The sequence below is a fragment of the Colias philodice genome, chromosome 15, assembly GCF_061535455.1.
Source record: "Colias philodice isolate Cphi_HAF_F1 chromosome 15, ilColPhil1 Martin Lab GWU primary, whole genome shotgun sequence".
NCBI classification, from domain to species: Eukaryota; Metazoa; Arthropoda; class Insecta; order Lepidoptera; family Pieridae; genus Colias; species Colias philodice.
In genome coordinates, this window is record NC_143100.1 from 12,016,279 (window position 1) to 12,034,054 (window position 17,776).

At 35.8% G+C, this 17,776-nt stretch overlaps 2 protein-coding genes across 3 annotated transcripts in view; one reads left to right on the forward strand and one right to left on the reverse strand.

Moving 5' to 3' along the window:
* The window catches only part of LOC149482536 (endothelin-converting enzyme 1-like), a 50,047-nt gene extending 37,169 nt beyond the window's left edge, over positions 1 to 12,878 (forward strand). For both annotated transcript variants that reach the window (XM_089704328.1, XM_089704329.1), the window contains 13 exons: positions 404 to 603; positions 2,824 to 3,000; positions 4,479 to 4,586; positions 5,253 to 5,397; positions 5,997 to 6,211; positions 8,358 to 8,534; positions 9,081 to 9,184; positions 9,295 to 9,353; positions 9,478 to 9,526; positions 9,612 to 9,679; positions 9,933 to 10,066; positions 11,291 to 11,458; positions 11,814 to 12,878. In XM_089704328.1, the coding sequence (XP_089560454.1) occupies positions 404 to 603; positions 2,824 to 3,000; positions 4,479 to 4,586; positions 5,253 to 5,397; positions 5,997 to 6,211; positions 8,358 to 8,534; positions 9,081 to 9,184; positions 9,295 to 9,353; positions 9,478 to 9,526; positions 9,612 to 9,679; positions 9,933 to 10,066; positions 11,291 to 11,458; positions 11,814 to 11,990 (1,781 nt within the window). In that variant the 3' untranslated portion in view covers positions 11,991 to 12,878. The remainder of the gene's footprint in view (positions 1 to 403; positions 604 to 2,823; positions 3,001 to 4,478; positions 4,587 to 5,252; positions 5,398 to 5,996; positions 6,212 to 8,357; positions 8,535 to 9,080; positions 9,185 to 9,294; positions 9,354 to 9,477; positions 9,527 to 9,611; positions 9,680 to 9,932; positions 10,067 to 11,290; positions 11,459 to 11,813) is intronic.
* A 25-nt stretch (positions 12,879 to 12,903) lies between these two features.
* On the reverse strand, positions 12,904 to 15,958 carry LOC149482540 (putative U3 small nucleolar RNA-associated protein 11). Its single transcript, XM_089704356.1, has 4 exons — positions 15,552 to 15,958; positions 15,071 to 15,196; positions 13,468 to 13,659; positions 12,904 to 13,133 (listed from the first exon to the last, which is right to left on the reverse strand). Exons 1-4 carry the CDS (start codon positions 15,780 to 15,782, stop codon positions 12,924 to 12,926), a joined length of 759 nt encoding a protein of 252 aa, XP_089560482.1. The 5' UTR covers positions 15,783 to 15,958; the 3' UTR covers positions 12,904 to 12,923.
* Positions 15,959 to 17,776: the final 1,818 nt, after the last annotated feature.

The following is a 17,776-nucleotide window of genomic DNA, read 5'->3' on the forward strand; positions in this document are numbered from 1 at the left end:
ATTACACTGTACTTTAGATTTTAAATTAGAAGTTTCTTCATTAGTGATTGAATGCTTTTTAATATATTTTATAATTTGTTTGCATATAATTTTCTTGTAAATGCTTTGTGATGTTCAACATTTTGATGAACATTTTCAATCGTTAAAAAATAAGTAATTGTAAATATATCAATGGTGTTTTGGATCATAAACATATTTTTTATTTCACTTGTTTCATTTGTTGGGTATCAACTTAGAGCATTATGGTTTATTGCTCTAAGTTGTAAGGGTATCAAAAATAATTATTTTTATAGGCAATAATTTTTAATTGCCACTTCATAAACAAACAACGTTTTGCCATAATCATGTTACACCTAAATTGACAAAATTAACTTTTTTGTAATTTATCTAAATTCGACAACAGATAAAATGGAATCCCGCGGGATCCAACCGATCCAGGACCTCCTCACCGATCTGGGTCTTCCTCCCAACCCTCCCGCAATAAGCAGCAATATCTCGTGGGAGGAGGTCGCTGGTCGTGCGCGGAGGAAGGTCGGTCTCAGTGTGCTGCTCAGTGTGCAAGTGTTGGAGGATGTGAGGAATACCAGCAGGAATCGTGTTGTGGTGAGTATTCTAACTTAGTGTGGACAAATAGCTTGTCACTTTTAAGCCCGATTTTTCAATCCTTAAGTAGTTAAAACTTACCCGTCCAATAAAGTATTACACGATAATATTAAAATGTCACCTATAAACTGTCAAATAAAGGCAAGAAGAAAATATTTTTGTAGTAGTTTAATACGTTATTCAACGAATAAGTTTTAACCATCGATTGAAAAATCAGCCCTTAATATTCTATACAAAGTTCTTTGCAGCTTTTCGAACCGGTGGTAAATTATTATTTTTTTGTACTTTGACGATTCAAAAGCGCTTCTAAACGAAGTCTAGTTGAATAAAAATATGTTTGAGTTTGACTATACAAATACTATACAGATCTAATTTTTGTATATTATGAGCAACAGTGTGAGCGAAGCGTATTCAAAAACGAGTGTTGACTGTTATGTTACTTTCAAGTTTTTAACTATTGTAAATATGTATTACAAATGAAGTCACTAATCTGTAACATGAAACAACAATAATGTTATACATAAGCTCATAACATTACGGTATGTGCCTGAACCTTTTAACTGTCTAGGCATATTTTTATTCAAGATTTCATATCAGTTTGCACTTTATAGTTGAAGGTTGTGAGGAGAATCGTGATGAAAACCCCATTCACGATTTAATATTATTATTTTCAATTATATGATAGTAAAATTATAGAAGCGGATTTTATTTTGATCAAACTATGCTTTCTGTGGGCTTATTTTGTGTTATTGTTTTAGACTTATTTCGTGAGGTACTTACAAGAATATGTAGTATTATTATTGATTCTATTTTCTTTCATTAGATAGCTAGCTTGTATGTAATAAAACGATCTGTATGATGATTTATCGCAATATCTGCAATATTTAGTCATATTATAAAGTACCTAACACTGACATTTATGAAATGACGAATTCTCCACATTTCCCTTAACACGAAAGTTTATCACTAGTCGTTACGTAAATTATTTAATAATTGTCCTTACGAGCGATACACAGCAGACACGGGTTCAAAAAACTTTCTCTTCAATTATGATACCATTACATAAATGTCGCATACGTTACTATGGGCTTGAAAGCGATGTGCGAGATTAATCGCTGTTCAATTATAAAAGACTAGCTGTGCCCCGCGATTTTACCCGCATTGCTCCACTCCTGTTGGTTTTAGCGTGATGATTATTAAAGCCTTCTCGATAAATAGGCTATCTAACACAGAAAGAATTTTTCAAATCGGACCCGTAGTTCCTGAGATTAGCGCGTTCAAACAATCCACAAAACCAAATAAAAAAAGACGTGTGGCACTCGGGGACTGCCGCGGTAAAGCTATTGCATGCTATGCCTTCAAGCCACACCTCCGCGCCCGTCGGAGTGGGGAGCGTGAGGTTTTTTCGTTACGGAATTTCTGGATTCGGTCCCCGCGCTCAAGGCCCGCGATAGAAGCTATGCAATAGCTTAAAAATCCACATACCAATACTTCTCAAAACACAATAATCGCATTAGCAATGAAGAGCATTAGAATACTTTATCAGCAGCATCAGGGCAATCGTGACGAGATATCCTTCGTCCCGGCACGCGGATCCATTGTGTTTATTATAATATTTTATGTATTTAAGCTTATTATTATATATTATATTTACCGATGTACGTATCGGTTTTCGTATGTGATTATAATATTATGTAGAGGATGTAGAGCCAATTTTCTTGTTGATAAACTGGATGACGAAATTTAACAGCATAAGTTTTGTTAGAATTCTGTGATAAAAGATCAAATAAATAGAAGAGAGCTCAAATAGAATGTCAACTCATTCTCTTTAAATTTAAAGTTATCGAAACATGAAAAAAAAAAAAAACAATTTTCAAGCCGTAAGTTTCTTATTTAATATGCTGCTACCTCAAATAAGCTTAGGTAGTAAATATTAAATAGAAATGAAAATTTTCAACACGTAAAAGCAACTGCACATTATTATTTCCTATTGTAGCTAAAAAGCTCAAAATTAAATGTAATTTTACATCCCCGTAAACACACTTCAATTTTAAAATTTTTCTTTCAACGTTAATTTTTTTTATTTTAAATGGTAATCCAAAACTGTTTAAATAATAAACAGGTACCTTTATTCCTAGTTGAAGCGATAGTCGTATCTAAATTGTTTTGTATGTATGTATTGTATCTAAACTATTTATTTTTATTTAATGCCCATTCCAGATCGAGCAAGTAACTCCCGGCTTCAGCGAGCGCTACCTGCTCCACCCGGAGCAGTTCGCCCACGAGCTGCAGCAGTACCGCACCTACATCAGGGACATGATTGCTGTAGTGGATCCGCAGACTGATGCTGACAAGTTCGCTGACGATATTGTTGGACTGAGCAAGAGTTTGGCCAGGGTGAGCGATGGGGATGGGATATAAACGTACAATTTGTTCATCACATATAAACATGTACGAACTTATAAACGTACACGTACACGCACACATGCACGTATGTCGTACACATACACACAAGGATACGTGCTACATCAGGGACATGATTGCTTTAGTGTTTCCACAGACTGATGCTGATAAGTTCGCTGACGATATCGTCGGGCTGACCAAGAGTAGACTGCTTAGTCTTGAACATAGACGTAAAGTCGCATGCCTATCAGTTTTTTACCGCTTGCACTTCGGGGAATGTGCAACGGAGCTGCATAATCTAATTCCACCCTCCCCTTTCCACCACAGAACATCTCGACGCGCGCTTGGCTTCCATCCCTTCGTAGTTGATGTACCTTTTTTGCGCACAAAACGGTTTCAGAACTCTTTTATAAACCGAACAGCGAGGGACTGGAACGCCTTGCCCGCGTCTGTCTTTCCAGAAACCTATAATCCGGATCTGTTCAGGGTAAAAGTGAATAGGCTCTTTCTAGGCAGGCATGCTCATTCATAGACTGCATCACTACTTACCATCAGGTAGGATGCAGTCAAATGCCTGGCTATCTTTAATAAAAAAAAAACATGTACACATGTGCGTACATCTTTACATACACATAAGGGACATATGCTTGCACACATAAATACATAGGGACGTGATCGCTGCGGTCGACTTGTGTTCATAAATTCGCTAATTATATTGTTGGTTACAGCAAGAGTTTGGCCAGGGCCAATAAATTTGTCAGAATTTGCAAAATCTTACAGGTCAAAATTCGTTTTATCGCACGATAAAACACTACAAATATTTTTCTACACCTTTTGCATAATTTTCATAAACATTCAATAATCACGTTTTATAATCCAATACACTGACGTCTACACCTGTATAATATATGATGTACCAATAAATTTATCTCTTTCATATTTTTACAATTCACCAATGTCTTCACGTTATTTACTTTTGTGTTAACTTCAAACAAATAGTCATCTGAATGTTAATGAAAAAATATGAAAAATAAAACATTTTCATTAATGAAACAAACCGACCAGTTGACTGACCGGTTGGCTTGGTTGGTACTTGGTAGTGGCCCTGCCTTCCAAGTCAGTGGGCGTGGGTTCGATTCCCACCCGGGGCAAATATTTGTGTGATGAACATAGATGTTTGCTCTGTGTCTGGGTGTTAATTATCTATATGTATAAGTATTTATTTAAAATTATATATGTGTGTTTATCAGCCATCTGGTTTCCATAACACAAGCGAAAGCTTAGTGTGGGATCAGATCGTGCCGTGTGTGAAAATTGTCCTGAAATATTAATTTGATTAACTTTGACTACTTTCCGAATCGGTGGTACCTAAGTGTTAAAAATATGTATTGACGTTTCAAAAGTGCTTCTCGAAGAAGTCTAATTGAATAAATAAATGTTTGAGTTTGATTTTATTTTGAATAATCTGTCAGATAATGACCCCAATGGAGGTCCGTCGCAGCGGCTCGCACCTGTTCCACGACGTGAGCGTCGCGCAGTTCGTGCGGGGCTCCGCTGGCGGACCCGCGCAGTGGACTGAGGTATATATACACATCATTTATATATTGATAGTGTGCTTTCCATTTATTTTTGTGAAAGGAAATTTCTTAATAAACAAAGGAATCCTCCACTTTGATTATTTGTAGCGAAAACATTTCACAGAAATACGTACAATTACAAGCCATATATCTAATGTGAAAACTAAGCCATTTTATGGTTTTCCATCTGATTATTTTCCAATGTATTAGTTCTTATAAAGCATGATTTACCTTCTAATATAGCTATTTCACCAATTTCGTTTGTAAATCTTCCCTATATCGAAGTTTACAAATATTTATGTTACTTAAAACTGCGTTACGTTTTACCTTTTACCATCTAATCTCTAATCCCTGAATCTCAAAATTTCAATCTACTCAATATTTTCATTACCTCACACCACTTTCCGCCGCCTCCTTGGTACAGTGGTTGACGCGTGAGCGTAACACCGAGGGGTCCTCGGTTCGATTCCCGGTGGAGACGAAGAAAAAAGAATGTCTCGGTCTGGTAGGACACAGAAGTCTGATCACCTGCTTGTCCCTAAAGAAAATCGATCAGTGAAACAGATGTATAATGCATCTGCCCCTTACCCCTTTAGGGGACATGGGACTTCACACACCACTTTCAATATTTCACACACTATAAAATTAATTCTTTCACCATTTATACAGCACGACTGGGACAAGTATCTACAAACAGTGTTCAGTAACACGACCGTGGTCCTGGACCAGAATGCGGACCGGCTTATTGTTATGGACCTGCCGTATTTACAACGATTGGCTACTTTATTGTCGGAAACCGATCCGTTACTTGTTGGTATGTTATTATTTATATTTACTAGTATTATGAAATTAAACAAACTAATTAATGCTTAAAAATTTAATGTCATAGAACGCTTCATGTAGTGAAGCGTTTTTTAATTAAGTGATTATTTTCTAAGGACGTTTCGTGTTGAGCTTTCTTCTTATTAAATGTTTATTATTACTGTATCATTATTTATATAAAACGCTTCAAATGCTGTAGTTTGATTTTAATTAACTTTATTCTTATCCAAGACTGTTTTATCTGGTGAAGCGTGCTTAACATTGTGTAATTATCACAGTGACAGTGAAAGTTTATTTGATATTATATCATTGTCTAACAAACCAAATTGTTATAGAACACTTCATCTAGCGTGTTTAACATTAATCTTAATAATATATATAAATCTCGTGTCGCAATGTTTGTCCTCAATGGACTCCTAAACCACTTAACCGATTATACATAATAAAATTCGCACACCATGTGCAGTTCGATCCAACTTGAGAGATATAGGATAGTTTAAACATGTAGGTACCACGGGCGAAGCGGGGCGGACCACTAGTATTGTTATAAACGCTTCATTTCAGTGATTTTTAACATTAAATATTTTACAGAACGCTTCATCTGGTGGAGCGTATTCTCCACAGTATCCCCAATGAGTATCTCCCGTTTCCGCGACCTCGGCTTTGCGTTCAGTCGCTCTGTGTACGGGTTGAGGACAAGAGCTCCAAGATGGAAGACTTGTGCCGCTAATGTTAACGCTAACTTTGGACTGGCCCTGTCGTTGTTGTATGTGGAGCGACATTTTGATAATGCGTCACGGGTTAAGGTGGGTGGAATAGTTAGCGATTTTTCGCTTAATATTTGTTCGGTCGTGCAAGCGTGTTTATATTTAAAGTAACGTTTTCTTATACATATTGACTGCATTATTTGATTTGACTGGCCGGTTGGCTTGGTTGGTACTTGGTAGTGACCCTGCCTTCCAAGCCACTGGTCGTGGGTTCGATTCCCACCCGGGGCAAATATTTGTGTGATGAACATAGATGTTTGCTCTTAACTGGGTGTTAATTATCTAAGGTCAGGTGGGGTAAGAGGAACATATTTCATTTTCAGTAAAATATTTTGACTGCTAGGAACAACATTTATAGCTTTTTAAGATGTTTGAAACACACAGAACTTACCTTTATGTATTAGCTTCCCGTAGGCTAAATGTCATTACTCTAATAACAGTTCTTACGAAGATATTGACATTAATGTCAAGATTGAGTAATCGTTCCTCTTCCCCCTTACAAGGGGTAAGAGGGACAGTCATTGTATTTCCTAAGATTGGAGTTTGAATTAAAATATTCGTTGCTAAATGTTCGTTAATTTGTAGATAGAATGTCTTTGGTCAATATTAGATCTTAATGTCGATGAAATAAGGTATAATTTGGAATAAAAAACAAGAATACATCAATTCGGGGTAAGAGGGACATACAGGTTCGATCAGGGGTGGCAAACTAAAAAGAAGTCGACTAGTTATAATTCTATTTTTATTTAATCATACATAGTAATGGTAAACAGTCTGTCCCTAACTAGTTTTCCTAGTTAGTTACTCTTTAAAAATAACAATGGCACTATGTGATGAGATCAATATTGCGAATCAGTATTTTAATTCATCTATTAAGAACCTTCTCATTTTTAAGAAGTCAGTTAAAAATATAAATGATCTTCTTGATCCAAAAGAAATTCTTTGGAATCTGGAATTTTGAGACAGGCGAACTTAGCGAAACTTGGCGAATAGTGGTGCTTGCATCACTGTGTTCCGGTTTGGTGGTGAGATGAGGCCCTGAAGTAATTACTGGCACAGGACTCAGGAGGCATAATCCTTTAGGCCGGCAACGCACTTGTGACTCCTCTGGAGTTGCGAATGTCCATGGGCGGCGGAAATCGCTTAACATCAGGTGATCCGTATGCTCGTTTGCCCGCCTATTAAATAAAAAAAATATAAAAAAAACACATGAGCGAGAAATTTTTAGTTATAATTTAAAATTGTAATAGGTACAGAACAGTCAGTCACTTCTTTTCATTTTATCCACATATAATTATAAATTAATCAAAATGTTGGTCACCCCTCACACGGGGGAAGAGAAACATATGTTCCTCTTTCACCGTCAATAGTGAGCCTCTTACCCCAGCTATTGTTTTTGAAGTCTAGGATTTTCAAGCGAAAGAAACTCACAATATTTAGTTGTTTCTTAACTAAAATGATTAATAAAAGAAATACTTACAGTTTTCTCCGTGTATCAGTATATTTAAAATATTTCTAGCACACTTTTATCACTAAAATATGGGTTCGCAAAAAAACGAGCCGACTTGGTGTTAACCGAATTCGCAACTGTCAAATTTGTTTACATTTTTTGTGATGTCTGTGCTACGTAGCGACATCTACTCAAAACCGCTCAAACTAATTCGCCTTCACTTTTTTATCGACGGAAAGTACATAGTCATAAACGCTTCGGTTTACTAGTTATGGTCTCTAGGCCCTCTTCCCCCAGTGACCCTCTTACCCCACCTGACCTTATATAAGTATTTATTTAAAATTATATATGTATGTTTATCAGCCATCTGGTTTCCATAACACAAGCGAACGCTTAATATGGGATCAGATCGTGCCGTGTGTGAATATAGTCCCGAAATATTTATTTATTATTAATATGGATTGTGCGAAACACGCGAAGCTAGATAATATATAAACATTAAACATACCTATAGATTTGGAAAAAATAAATCATTTTTTTCGTTGTGGTGTTGTTTTTTTTTCTAAATCAATCAAATAACCTACCTGGAAAAACAATAACTTCCATTATCTTGTAGTATATTTTAACAACAAACACATTTTATTTCCCAAATCTCCATGTATATTTCCTCTAGTTTTCCCCTGGAAGATATTCCTATACAATCTCCAACTAAATAAATACTAAATAACCCTCCAGGCACTAGAAATGGTATCCGACGTACGCGCCGCGTTCGCGGAAAGCGTGTCGCAACTCACTTGGATGGACGACACCACACGAGCTCGTACGTTACGTAAACTACAGGCGATACGCAACTTCGTGGGCTTCCCTGAATGGCTGCTCAATACTACGAGATTGGACGTACATTATAAACATGTGAGTGGCCACATACATACATGGATATACACATACACATACATATGCATGCGTATGTACGCAGTACGCACACACATGTAAAAACTACGTACGCACGCACGCATGTAAACACATACACGGACTCACGTGCACACGTTTAGGCAAATAGTGCAGCACACTCACACACACCTGCTCAGTGCGCACGCACACATGTAAGTATAAACATACAAGTACAATTACTTGCTCTGTGTACATGTATGTTCGCTTCTCAGCACATAATATTATGTAGGCACGTACACATGTATGTACAAGTGTACGTAAGCGCACAACATTCACAATCGTAATATCAAATAACCTCAATCGTAATATCAAGTGGCTTTATGTGCACGCGTATTATATCAAATATTGATAATTTAACTGTATGTACATAGAGTACTTAATTAGCAAATAGTATAATAATGCATTCTATACTTGAAACAAACCGAAAACTAAACATCCTGAACTGAAAGCTATTGTACACAAAATTGATATGATTTTACTATGACTAAATTTCATATTTTATTACAGGCTGAAGTCGTAGAAGGCAACCTGTTTGAGACCTTCTTGAAGCTAACGCAGGCGGCCGTCAAGAAATCATTTGAATCTTTACGAGTGAAGCCTGACAGAAATAGGTACTTTTTCTTTTATTCTTAATCGCAAATTTGTAGTATTCAAATTTAAATTTTTCGAAATAAGTTTAAATTTCGCAGTTATTTAGTTAAATCATTGTTATAACTTTCAGGTGGGTAGCGACAGCGACAACAGTAAACGCATTCTACTCAGCGACACTCAATTCAGTCAGTAAGTACTTTAAATTAGTCGTTTTTTTGAGTTTTTAAAAACTATGTGACAATTTCCTGCGTTTAATTTACGTAAGTAGAATTTAAAGAGTTTATTGAATTGTATTTTTTTTTTTGCTTTTCAGCATTCCCTGCTGGTATCCTACAGCCACCTTTCTATGGAAATGGCATTGAGTAAGTAAAATTAGTCACAATTGTTTGCAATGAAAAAATACGATTTTTAAATACTTCTGAGATTAATATTGTTTTGTTATTTCAGGGCAATAAACTATGGATCGATTGGTGCAATAATGGGACATGAAGTAACGCATGGATTCGACGATCAAGGTAAATATTATTTATCAGGTTTATAGCTTTTATATTTTATCTTGTCCACACGTAAGCAAAACTTTTTTTGTGCGTGTGTGTGCCATCACGTGCGAGTTGTATCCATGTATATGCGAGTGCTTACATGCGTGTATATATCTACGTCTATGCGAGTACGTACATGCGTGTACGTATCCGCGTATAAGTGCATGTCTGTGTGTATTCATATATTATCTATGTGTTTGTATGTATTAACATTTAACACTTGTATCAGGTCGTCGCTACGACGAAGAAGGCAACCTGAAGCAGTGGTGGTCGGCGGGCACGCTGGAGCAGTACCACGGGCGCGTGCAGTGCATCGTGCAGCAGTACAGCCAATACCACATGCAGCAGCTGCCCAACTATACGGTAACTTTTTTTTTAACGTTGGGAAATGCATTTACGCATCCCCCTCTGCAGTTTTTCTGCGTGAGGGGGTATGTGGGACTCGCGAGAAGCCATACCTACTAAAACCCAACGGTGGCCACCATTCGCCTTCGACGGCAGGGGTTAACAGCCAGGCCTTATACCCCCCCCGCCTAAACTATACGGTAACTAGTTTTTACACGTACATACAGGTATATGTACCTGTATGTACGTACGTGTGATAATGTTGTTATGACATTTTGGGAATTTTCGTTATTTTAACGTGATAACGTTTTTAAAATGATAACGTTTTAGTCGGGTGCCATGTTCAGAAACTTGTGTCACACCAAAACCTCACGAGCGCGATCGCAGGTATAACGAGAGAGAGACGGACCGATCTCCCGTCTCATCTCGAGCGCTGCCACCAATAAGACGTTATCACGTAAACATCTCGATCGTAAACCTACTTTACAAACAACCAATTTTTTGAAGTAGTTAAAACTTCTATAATGAGGATGTGACAGAGGTCACATACCGTGCATGCCAGTAATGATATGTCCAACATGCCGCTTATTGTCCCAAGCATGATGGAGACAGATCGCAGCAAAAAAAGATTAAAAAAAAAGTTAAAACTTCTTTCGTTGATAGCTGGTTTAGAATAAAATTTCAAGGTTGCGTCGTGGCCCTACTGTCACGTCATGGAGTGAGACGACGATTTTTGATATCTTTAAATATCGCCTAAAAAGTTTCACTTCTGACACGCGTGCTCGGCAAACGCGCTCTTTATTGTAATAAAAATCGAAATAAAAGTGGCACTAGTGAATTGTTAAGCTATTGCTTAGCTTCTATCGCGGGCCTTGAGAGCGGGGACCGAATCGAGAAATTCCGTAACGAAAAAACCTCACGCTCCCCATTCCGACGGGCTCGGAGGTGTGGCTTGAAGGCATAGCATGCAATAGCTTTACCGCGGCAGTCCCCGAGTGCCACACGTCTTTTTTTGACGTGACAACGTCTTATAATTCGATAGCCGGCTGCACGCACGAAAAAACATGACTCATCCGGCGTTACCTCGCTCTGAGGCGTTCCATGTAAGGCTTGAAGTGCAAGCGAGAGCGCGGAAAAGCGACAAAGAAGCACTATCGGACGTTGTCACGTTCAACTATCGTCAGTAAACCGACTTTACAGACAACCAATTTTTTTTATCTTAATTATCATATTATGGTCCAGGTGCACGGGTTTAACACGCAAGGCGAGAACATCGCAGACAACGGCGGGCTACGCGCCGCGCTACACGCGTACCGCATCCACACGCGCCGCACCGCACGTCCCGCACCGAGGCTACCGGGTCTGCCGCAGTACACGCCGGAGCAGCTGTTCTTCTTGGGATTTGCTCAGGTATAACAGCAGGCACTATAGAGTAACGGGTAGTAACGGGTATTGCGTTTTGCATAGGTTTAGATGGATCTGTCCCCCTGGGTTTTGCATAGTTAGATATGAAAAAAATTTTATTGAAAAAAGTTTTAAAATACTACGCATCCTCGCACATCTCTGATGGAAAAGCACCCTAAAACTTTGATAGAAATTAAAAATATCATGAGTTAAGTTTCAATAAATTGCTATTTTGCCTTCGGCATAATATGTTGACAATGCTGTTTGCAAACGGCTAAATTATACAATTTGCCTGTGACATATTTTAAATACTGCATTCTTCTACCAAATAATATGCTTATACATAACAAATATATTTCAGATATGGTGCGGCAATTCAACAGTAGGAGCTCTAAAGTCGAACCTAGTTGAAGGAGTGCACAGCCCCAACAAGATCCGAGTGATTGGAACTCTCAGTAACACAAAGGAGTTTTCAGACGCGTGGCAATGTAAGCCCGGCTCACCAATGAACCCGGAACATAAGTGCGTTCTGTGGTAACGATATAAGTGAAAATGTAAATAAGTGATACTGCCTAAATCTTGAGCTTACTTGAGTTACTCGAGAGTGTAAAAAATTGAGTCACTGACGTAAAATACAGTAAATTTGACATTGAAATAAAACGAAATAGCTAATATGGGATAATCTCAAGTCCAAATTGAAAATAACAATTTGTAACGTAAAAGATATATGTTACGTTACAAATTGAAATTACTTCAGCAAATCAAGATTTTTTACAAAAAAAATATCAAAAACTGTACATTTTTTTTACTCAAGTTACGTCAACTGAAATGTGACTAGGTACTTATATTTTAAGTTGTTGCTGAGCAATGACAATAGTTTATAAGTTCTTAATTAAGTTATTAATTAATTGACCAGTTAATTTATGTTACCATCTGATACATATTATATCATGAAGACTGTGAAGAAAATTGTTACCATTTTTTTTTGTTCTAAGTATTTTACTCTAACTCCATTTATTCAAGAAAAATTTTAAGAGAAAAAGTTATAAGTCCACCCGACAAATTGTTAATATAACGAGTGACTAATTACTAGTTTTTATAAACTTTGTGTTGGACGACAAAATTAATGTTATTTATAATTCCTAGAAAATTTACTAAGTTATGGACCACCAGTGATTCTTTATAGTTACCATGATAATGTGAAAATTTTGTACATAGAATAAGTATTGACTGTTAGAATAGTATTTATATGTAAGCGTGTAAAAAGCTGTGAATTTATAATCCGTCCGTAAGATAATTTTAATGATAAATTACTTACCAAATAATTATGATGTATCCATGCATTTTATTTAGTACCAATTGTTAATGGCATTAATTAAATAAAACGTGAGATTATTCAGTTAAGTTAGACTTAATTTAAAATGAATGTATTTTTAATGAAATAAAAGAGATTTTTAATACAAAGTACATTTTATTTCTTTCTAAAATATTGGAACTTGTATACAGGTGCAGAAACTGGTGTGCCTCGTTGTACTTTCTTAGGTTTCATGATCTTGGCGTCATGCAGCTGTCGTTTTAACTCCATTTTCTGTTGTGTGACCATCAACAGTTTTTCCCTTTCTATCCTCTTGGACAGCTCTTTGTATGTATTTTCTTTTGCCTTCTTTGCAGACAGAAGAGTCTAAAATAGAAACATGTTTTATTAATCAGGCACTCAGGATGCAAAATACTATTTATTGTGAGACCCAATCTTAAACAGACAAAAATTTTTTAGTCAAATCTTCCTTAACAGTCTACTTAGTTACTTCGATTTAAAATTGAAACCTTAAATTTAAAGCAATTTTTTTCAACTACTTACTGCTACTAGTAATTTTCTGAACTCAATACAGTTCTCACAAGTATAAAATTTATGAAAATTACTTCATATAAGTAACAACTAACAACCACTTTTACAACTTACAACCAACTTTTTCTCCTTAAAATTTATTATCTACAAAAACATACTAAAATCTTACTTGTTCATCAATTTCCGGCAATTTCAACTTATCCAATTCAGACAACCGAGGTCGATTGGACTTCCTATTGATAAGGGAAGGGTGTGTGTCCAAACGTTTGGCAATGTCAAATTCTTTCTCTTCTCCCTCGTCTACAAAAAATGTGTGTGTGTTCGGTGTTGCGTCTGCTACGTCTGTCATATGGAGCTCTGACTGGAAAATTATAACTATGAAGTTTTCATAGATTCTATAACAGAACATACAAAAAGGTATCTTATATTTTCATGCACATAACAAAAGCTTTGTCTTATATTTTCTACTAGCGACCCGCCCCGGCTTCGCACGGGTGCAATGCTGATACTAAATACACTACAGAAAAACTGTGAACGTTGTATATAAAAACATAGCGGCCCGCTACGGCTTCGCACGGGTATAAAATAGATAGCCGGGCGGCCGGCCATCTATTTTATACCCGTGCAAACGCTACGTCCCGCAATTTTTAAATCTGTAATATCTTCGAAAATATTCATTTAAATCATACGGTGTAACGGGCCATATAGAACTATATTAAATGAACAATGTATTCAAGGTATTTAATTGGTTTAGGATTAATGCTGTATTGGTTAAAATCGCATCGAAAATTAGCCATTATTTGTCGTAAAAAGTAAATGACAAAAAAAAGCATTGAGATAATATTACTACGTATGGAGGAGACACCACGAACAAAATCTGTGCGCTATTTTTTTGCTCTAATTAAGTTTTAAAAATTATTATTTAGTTAGGTACTTAAGGATGAAAGTTATTCCTTTGCACTTTTCCGTATTATTTGTATTATTTGTGCAATATCGTAATCTCCGTAAAAGGCCGGCAAAGCACCTGCAACACTTCTAGTGTTGCAAGTGTTTATGGGCGGTGGTGACCACTTACCATCAGGTGGCCCACCTGCCCCTTTGCTTGCTCTGACATTAAAAAAAAAAAAAAAAAAAAAAAAAAACACACACGAAGGCATGTTTGATGCGTTTCACTTTAAAACCATTAAAAAATACCGCTCAACATACGTCACATGACGTATGTTGAGTGGAACATAAGTGATATAGGTGGTGTCGTCTCCTATTAATATTATCTCAATGAAAAAAAGTTATTGTGGGTTATCCATAAGAGATAGACATATGCCATCGCGGACTTTTCTGTAGACCTTTTCAATGTGTATAATACTTAGTACATTATTTTGATAAAACTCGTAGGGTTCAGCCTGCGTTTGCAATGTAAGCGGAAAAAATTTAATTTTTTACGACATCACATTATAAATCTCAAAAATAACAGTACTTCTCCACTATTTAATGGATGCTATTATACATATAAACCTTTCTCTTGAATCACTCTATCTATTAAAAAAAACCGCATCAAAATCCGTTGCGTAGTTTCAAAGATTTAAGCGTACAAAGGGACATAGGGACATAGGGACAGGGAAAGCGACTTTGTTTTATACTATGTAGTGATTACTTTCTTTCTCTTAAAATCTTAAAAATTGAGCATAATATATTAGAATTTGTTATTTTCAATTAAAATGGTAATTTAGTTTTATTAAGATGCAAATTATTTGAGATGGATTCAAAGACAATACCTGCAACCTCTGGATCCTGCGGCCCTCAATGGTACGCTTCATGTTAATGTACTTAATATCTTGTGTCTGCATCAACTTGATCTGCTCCACTGAATGTTCATTTTCTTTTTTAACCTCATGATGAACCTGGAGTTTTAATTTTTAAATATTTAATAGTTTTATTGGGTTAGTTTTTATTTATTTTTTTACTTTTAATGTTAGGTAGGTATATAAATTACTTAAGTATGTTATACAAGCTGTGCCCCGCGGTTTTACACGCGTTGCTCCGCTCCTGTTGGTCTTAGCGTGACGATATATAGCCTATAGCCTTCCTCGACAAATGGCCTATCTAACACCAAAAATTTTTTCAAATCGGATCAATAGTTCCTGAGATTAGCGCGTTCAAACAAACAAACTCTTCAGCTTTATAATATGTATTAGTATAGATAAATGACAAGACACGGTTTTTGTATGATAAATATTGAAACCCAAAAGTACTTACTCCATCCTTCACTCTAGAATTTATCATGTGAAAATAAAATTCATCCGGATTTTTATCAAGCGCTCTTTTGCGGATGACTTTAAGGGTTTCTCCCTTTTTATGGTAGTCATCGGCACGTTTCTTGTAATCTTTCTTCTTCTCAAGTAAGCCTAAATGTTTTCGTTCAGCGGGTTGATGCCTTTCTCTGTGAGTTTTTTGGTTAGCTTTAGCGGCTTTCTTCCACGACGACATTTTCAGGTATTTCTTAAATTACTCTGGGTTAAAATTTATATATGTACTTATATATTATAACTCAAAAGCAGACACATATTTCTTCTAAAATTATATAGAGAAATATTGATTCCAAATAATTTTCACGTGTCCTCCGTTCAATGTTGATTGTTGTCGTAGAACTGTCAGGTCAAGCGTCAACTGTCGTCTGACGTCTCACGTCTGTCACATGTCAGCATTGATAACGATCTCTAGTCTATGGCTAGTTTTGGTGTTTTTTTTTTGTTTTTTTTTTCCACGGAAATATTATTATAGACATGTGTTTTCTATGCATTTAACCACCACTCATGAGAATATAATAAATAGATACTTACGTATATTATAACAAAAATAAATAATACCTATAATAAAGCATAGTGCTAGTGTAGCTAGCATAGCATAAAACCAGCAAAATTTGCTATTTTTATTACGAGTAATCCACTTTCTGTTCAAATAAAATTATTATAAACTCGTTAGAACATCAATTATTATAACATTTATCTGCTACTAAGAATACGATCAAAAATTGGTCTAGCTGTTTTATTTATTTTGCTAGACATTATTTTAATACTAAGTAATCTAGACGAATAGAAGCTGAGAAAAGCGGGGAAAACTGCGGGGCACAGCTAGTAATTTTATGTTCATTGAATTTCCCAAGGAAAGCGCTGGCCGTAGCGCGCATGAAAATATATAGAAAATTAGACTGGCGCTCTGTGTTACAGGCATTATCACTTTTTAAAACTGTAGTTCTAGTATGTAGTCATTACAATACAATTTCAATAAGGTACCTACTTGTCATCTTATTTGTTTTTACCAACAAGATGAACAAACAAAATGCATCATATTTAATGAAAGGACTAGTTAGCTGGTAGGTTATTTATGCACCTTGTGTATAGGTCCACCAGAATCTGATGGCATATTTATATTTAAAAAATAAAAGATTTTCATGTGGTCACTTTACTGGACAACTATCAAATTGGTTGTCAAATTATTTGTGTTGATGATTAATTTTTAGGATTTTGTCTTCAAAATCTTCGAAATGTCGATAAAACCGCTGCGATCACAAGCAAGAGGTGTTGTCTACAATGTGTATAGAAAAATATTCGATGAAGAAGGGTCAAACACATCACAATTTTCAATTTTAAAGCGCGTGAAAGATTTTATTGCTAAGTTGGACTTACTCGTTTTGATACTTTAAATTAAAAATTTAAATTAAAAATTGAAGACTGGCGTGCTTCAACCCAATAGCTACCTTTCTGTTGATCTTGGCGTGATGAAATACCTATATAACCTTGGCTTCCATATCGTATCACATGTTGTACTGTTTTGATTTTCCTGAGATTTATTTATGTATATATGACACGTTATATGCCTTATAATATATTATATTATTCATATTTATATGTTTCTGCCGTAATATAAATTATATGCATTTATTTATTTATTATTAATATTTTTATACTTCCTTATCTATATATTTATTTTAAGTACCTAGACTTAATTCTTTTTTAATATTAAGACGAACCGCAATCGCCGGTACAGCCTGAAAATCAGCGCTGCTTTTGTGGAGCATTTTGCTGAGGCTGTCTCCGTTTGCCTAATTGTAAGATATTTTATAATGTGTTTGGCTGTGTTTTTTTGGCAATAAATTTCTTTTCTTTCTTTCTTTCTTTCTTTCAAAAAATGTTATAAATATGTAACTATAATATTGTTTGTTGATTCAAATATAATTTTATGAAAACTTATTACAGGAGTTTCCAATTCGGCTATTTGTCAAGTCCAAGGTGTACAAGTCAATTTTATAATGTGTTAATACTTACGAAAATAGCTGTGTTTTACCTGAAAATAAAACACATATTAAATACTTACCTATATTTGAAGCTTACTTCATTGAGAAGGCACCTAGCTTTTTTCCGCCTATTCTTCCCTCTCTTTCCGTTGTATGTATGCTATCTCTCTCGCACACCTCTCCACCA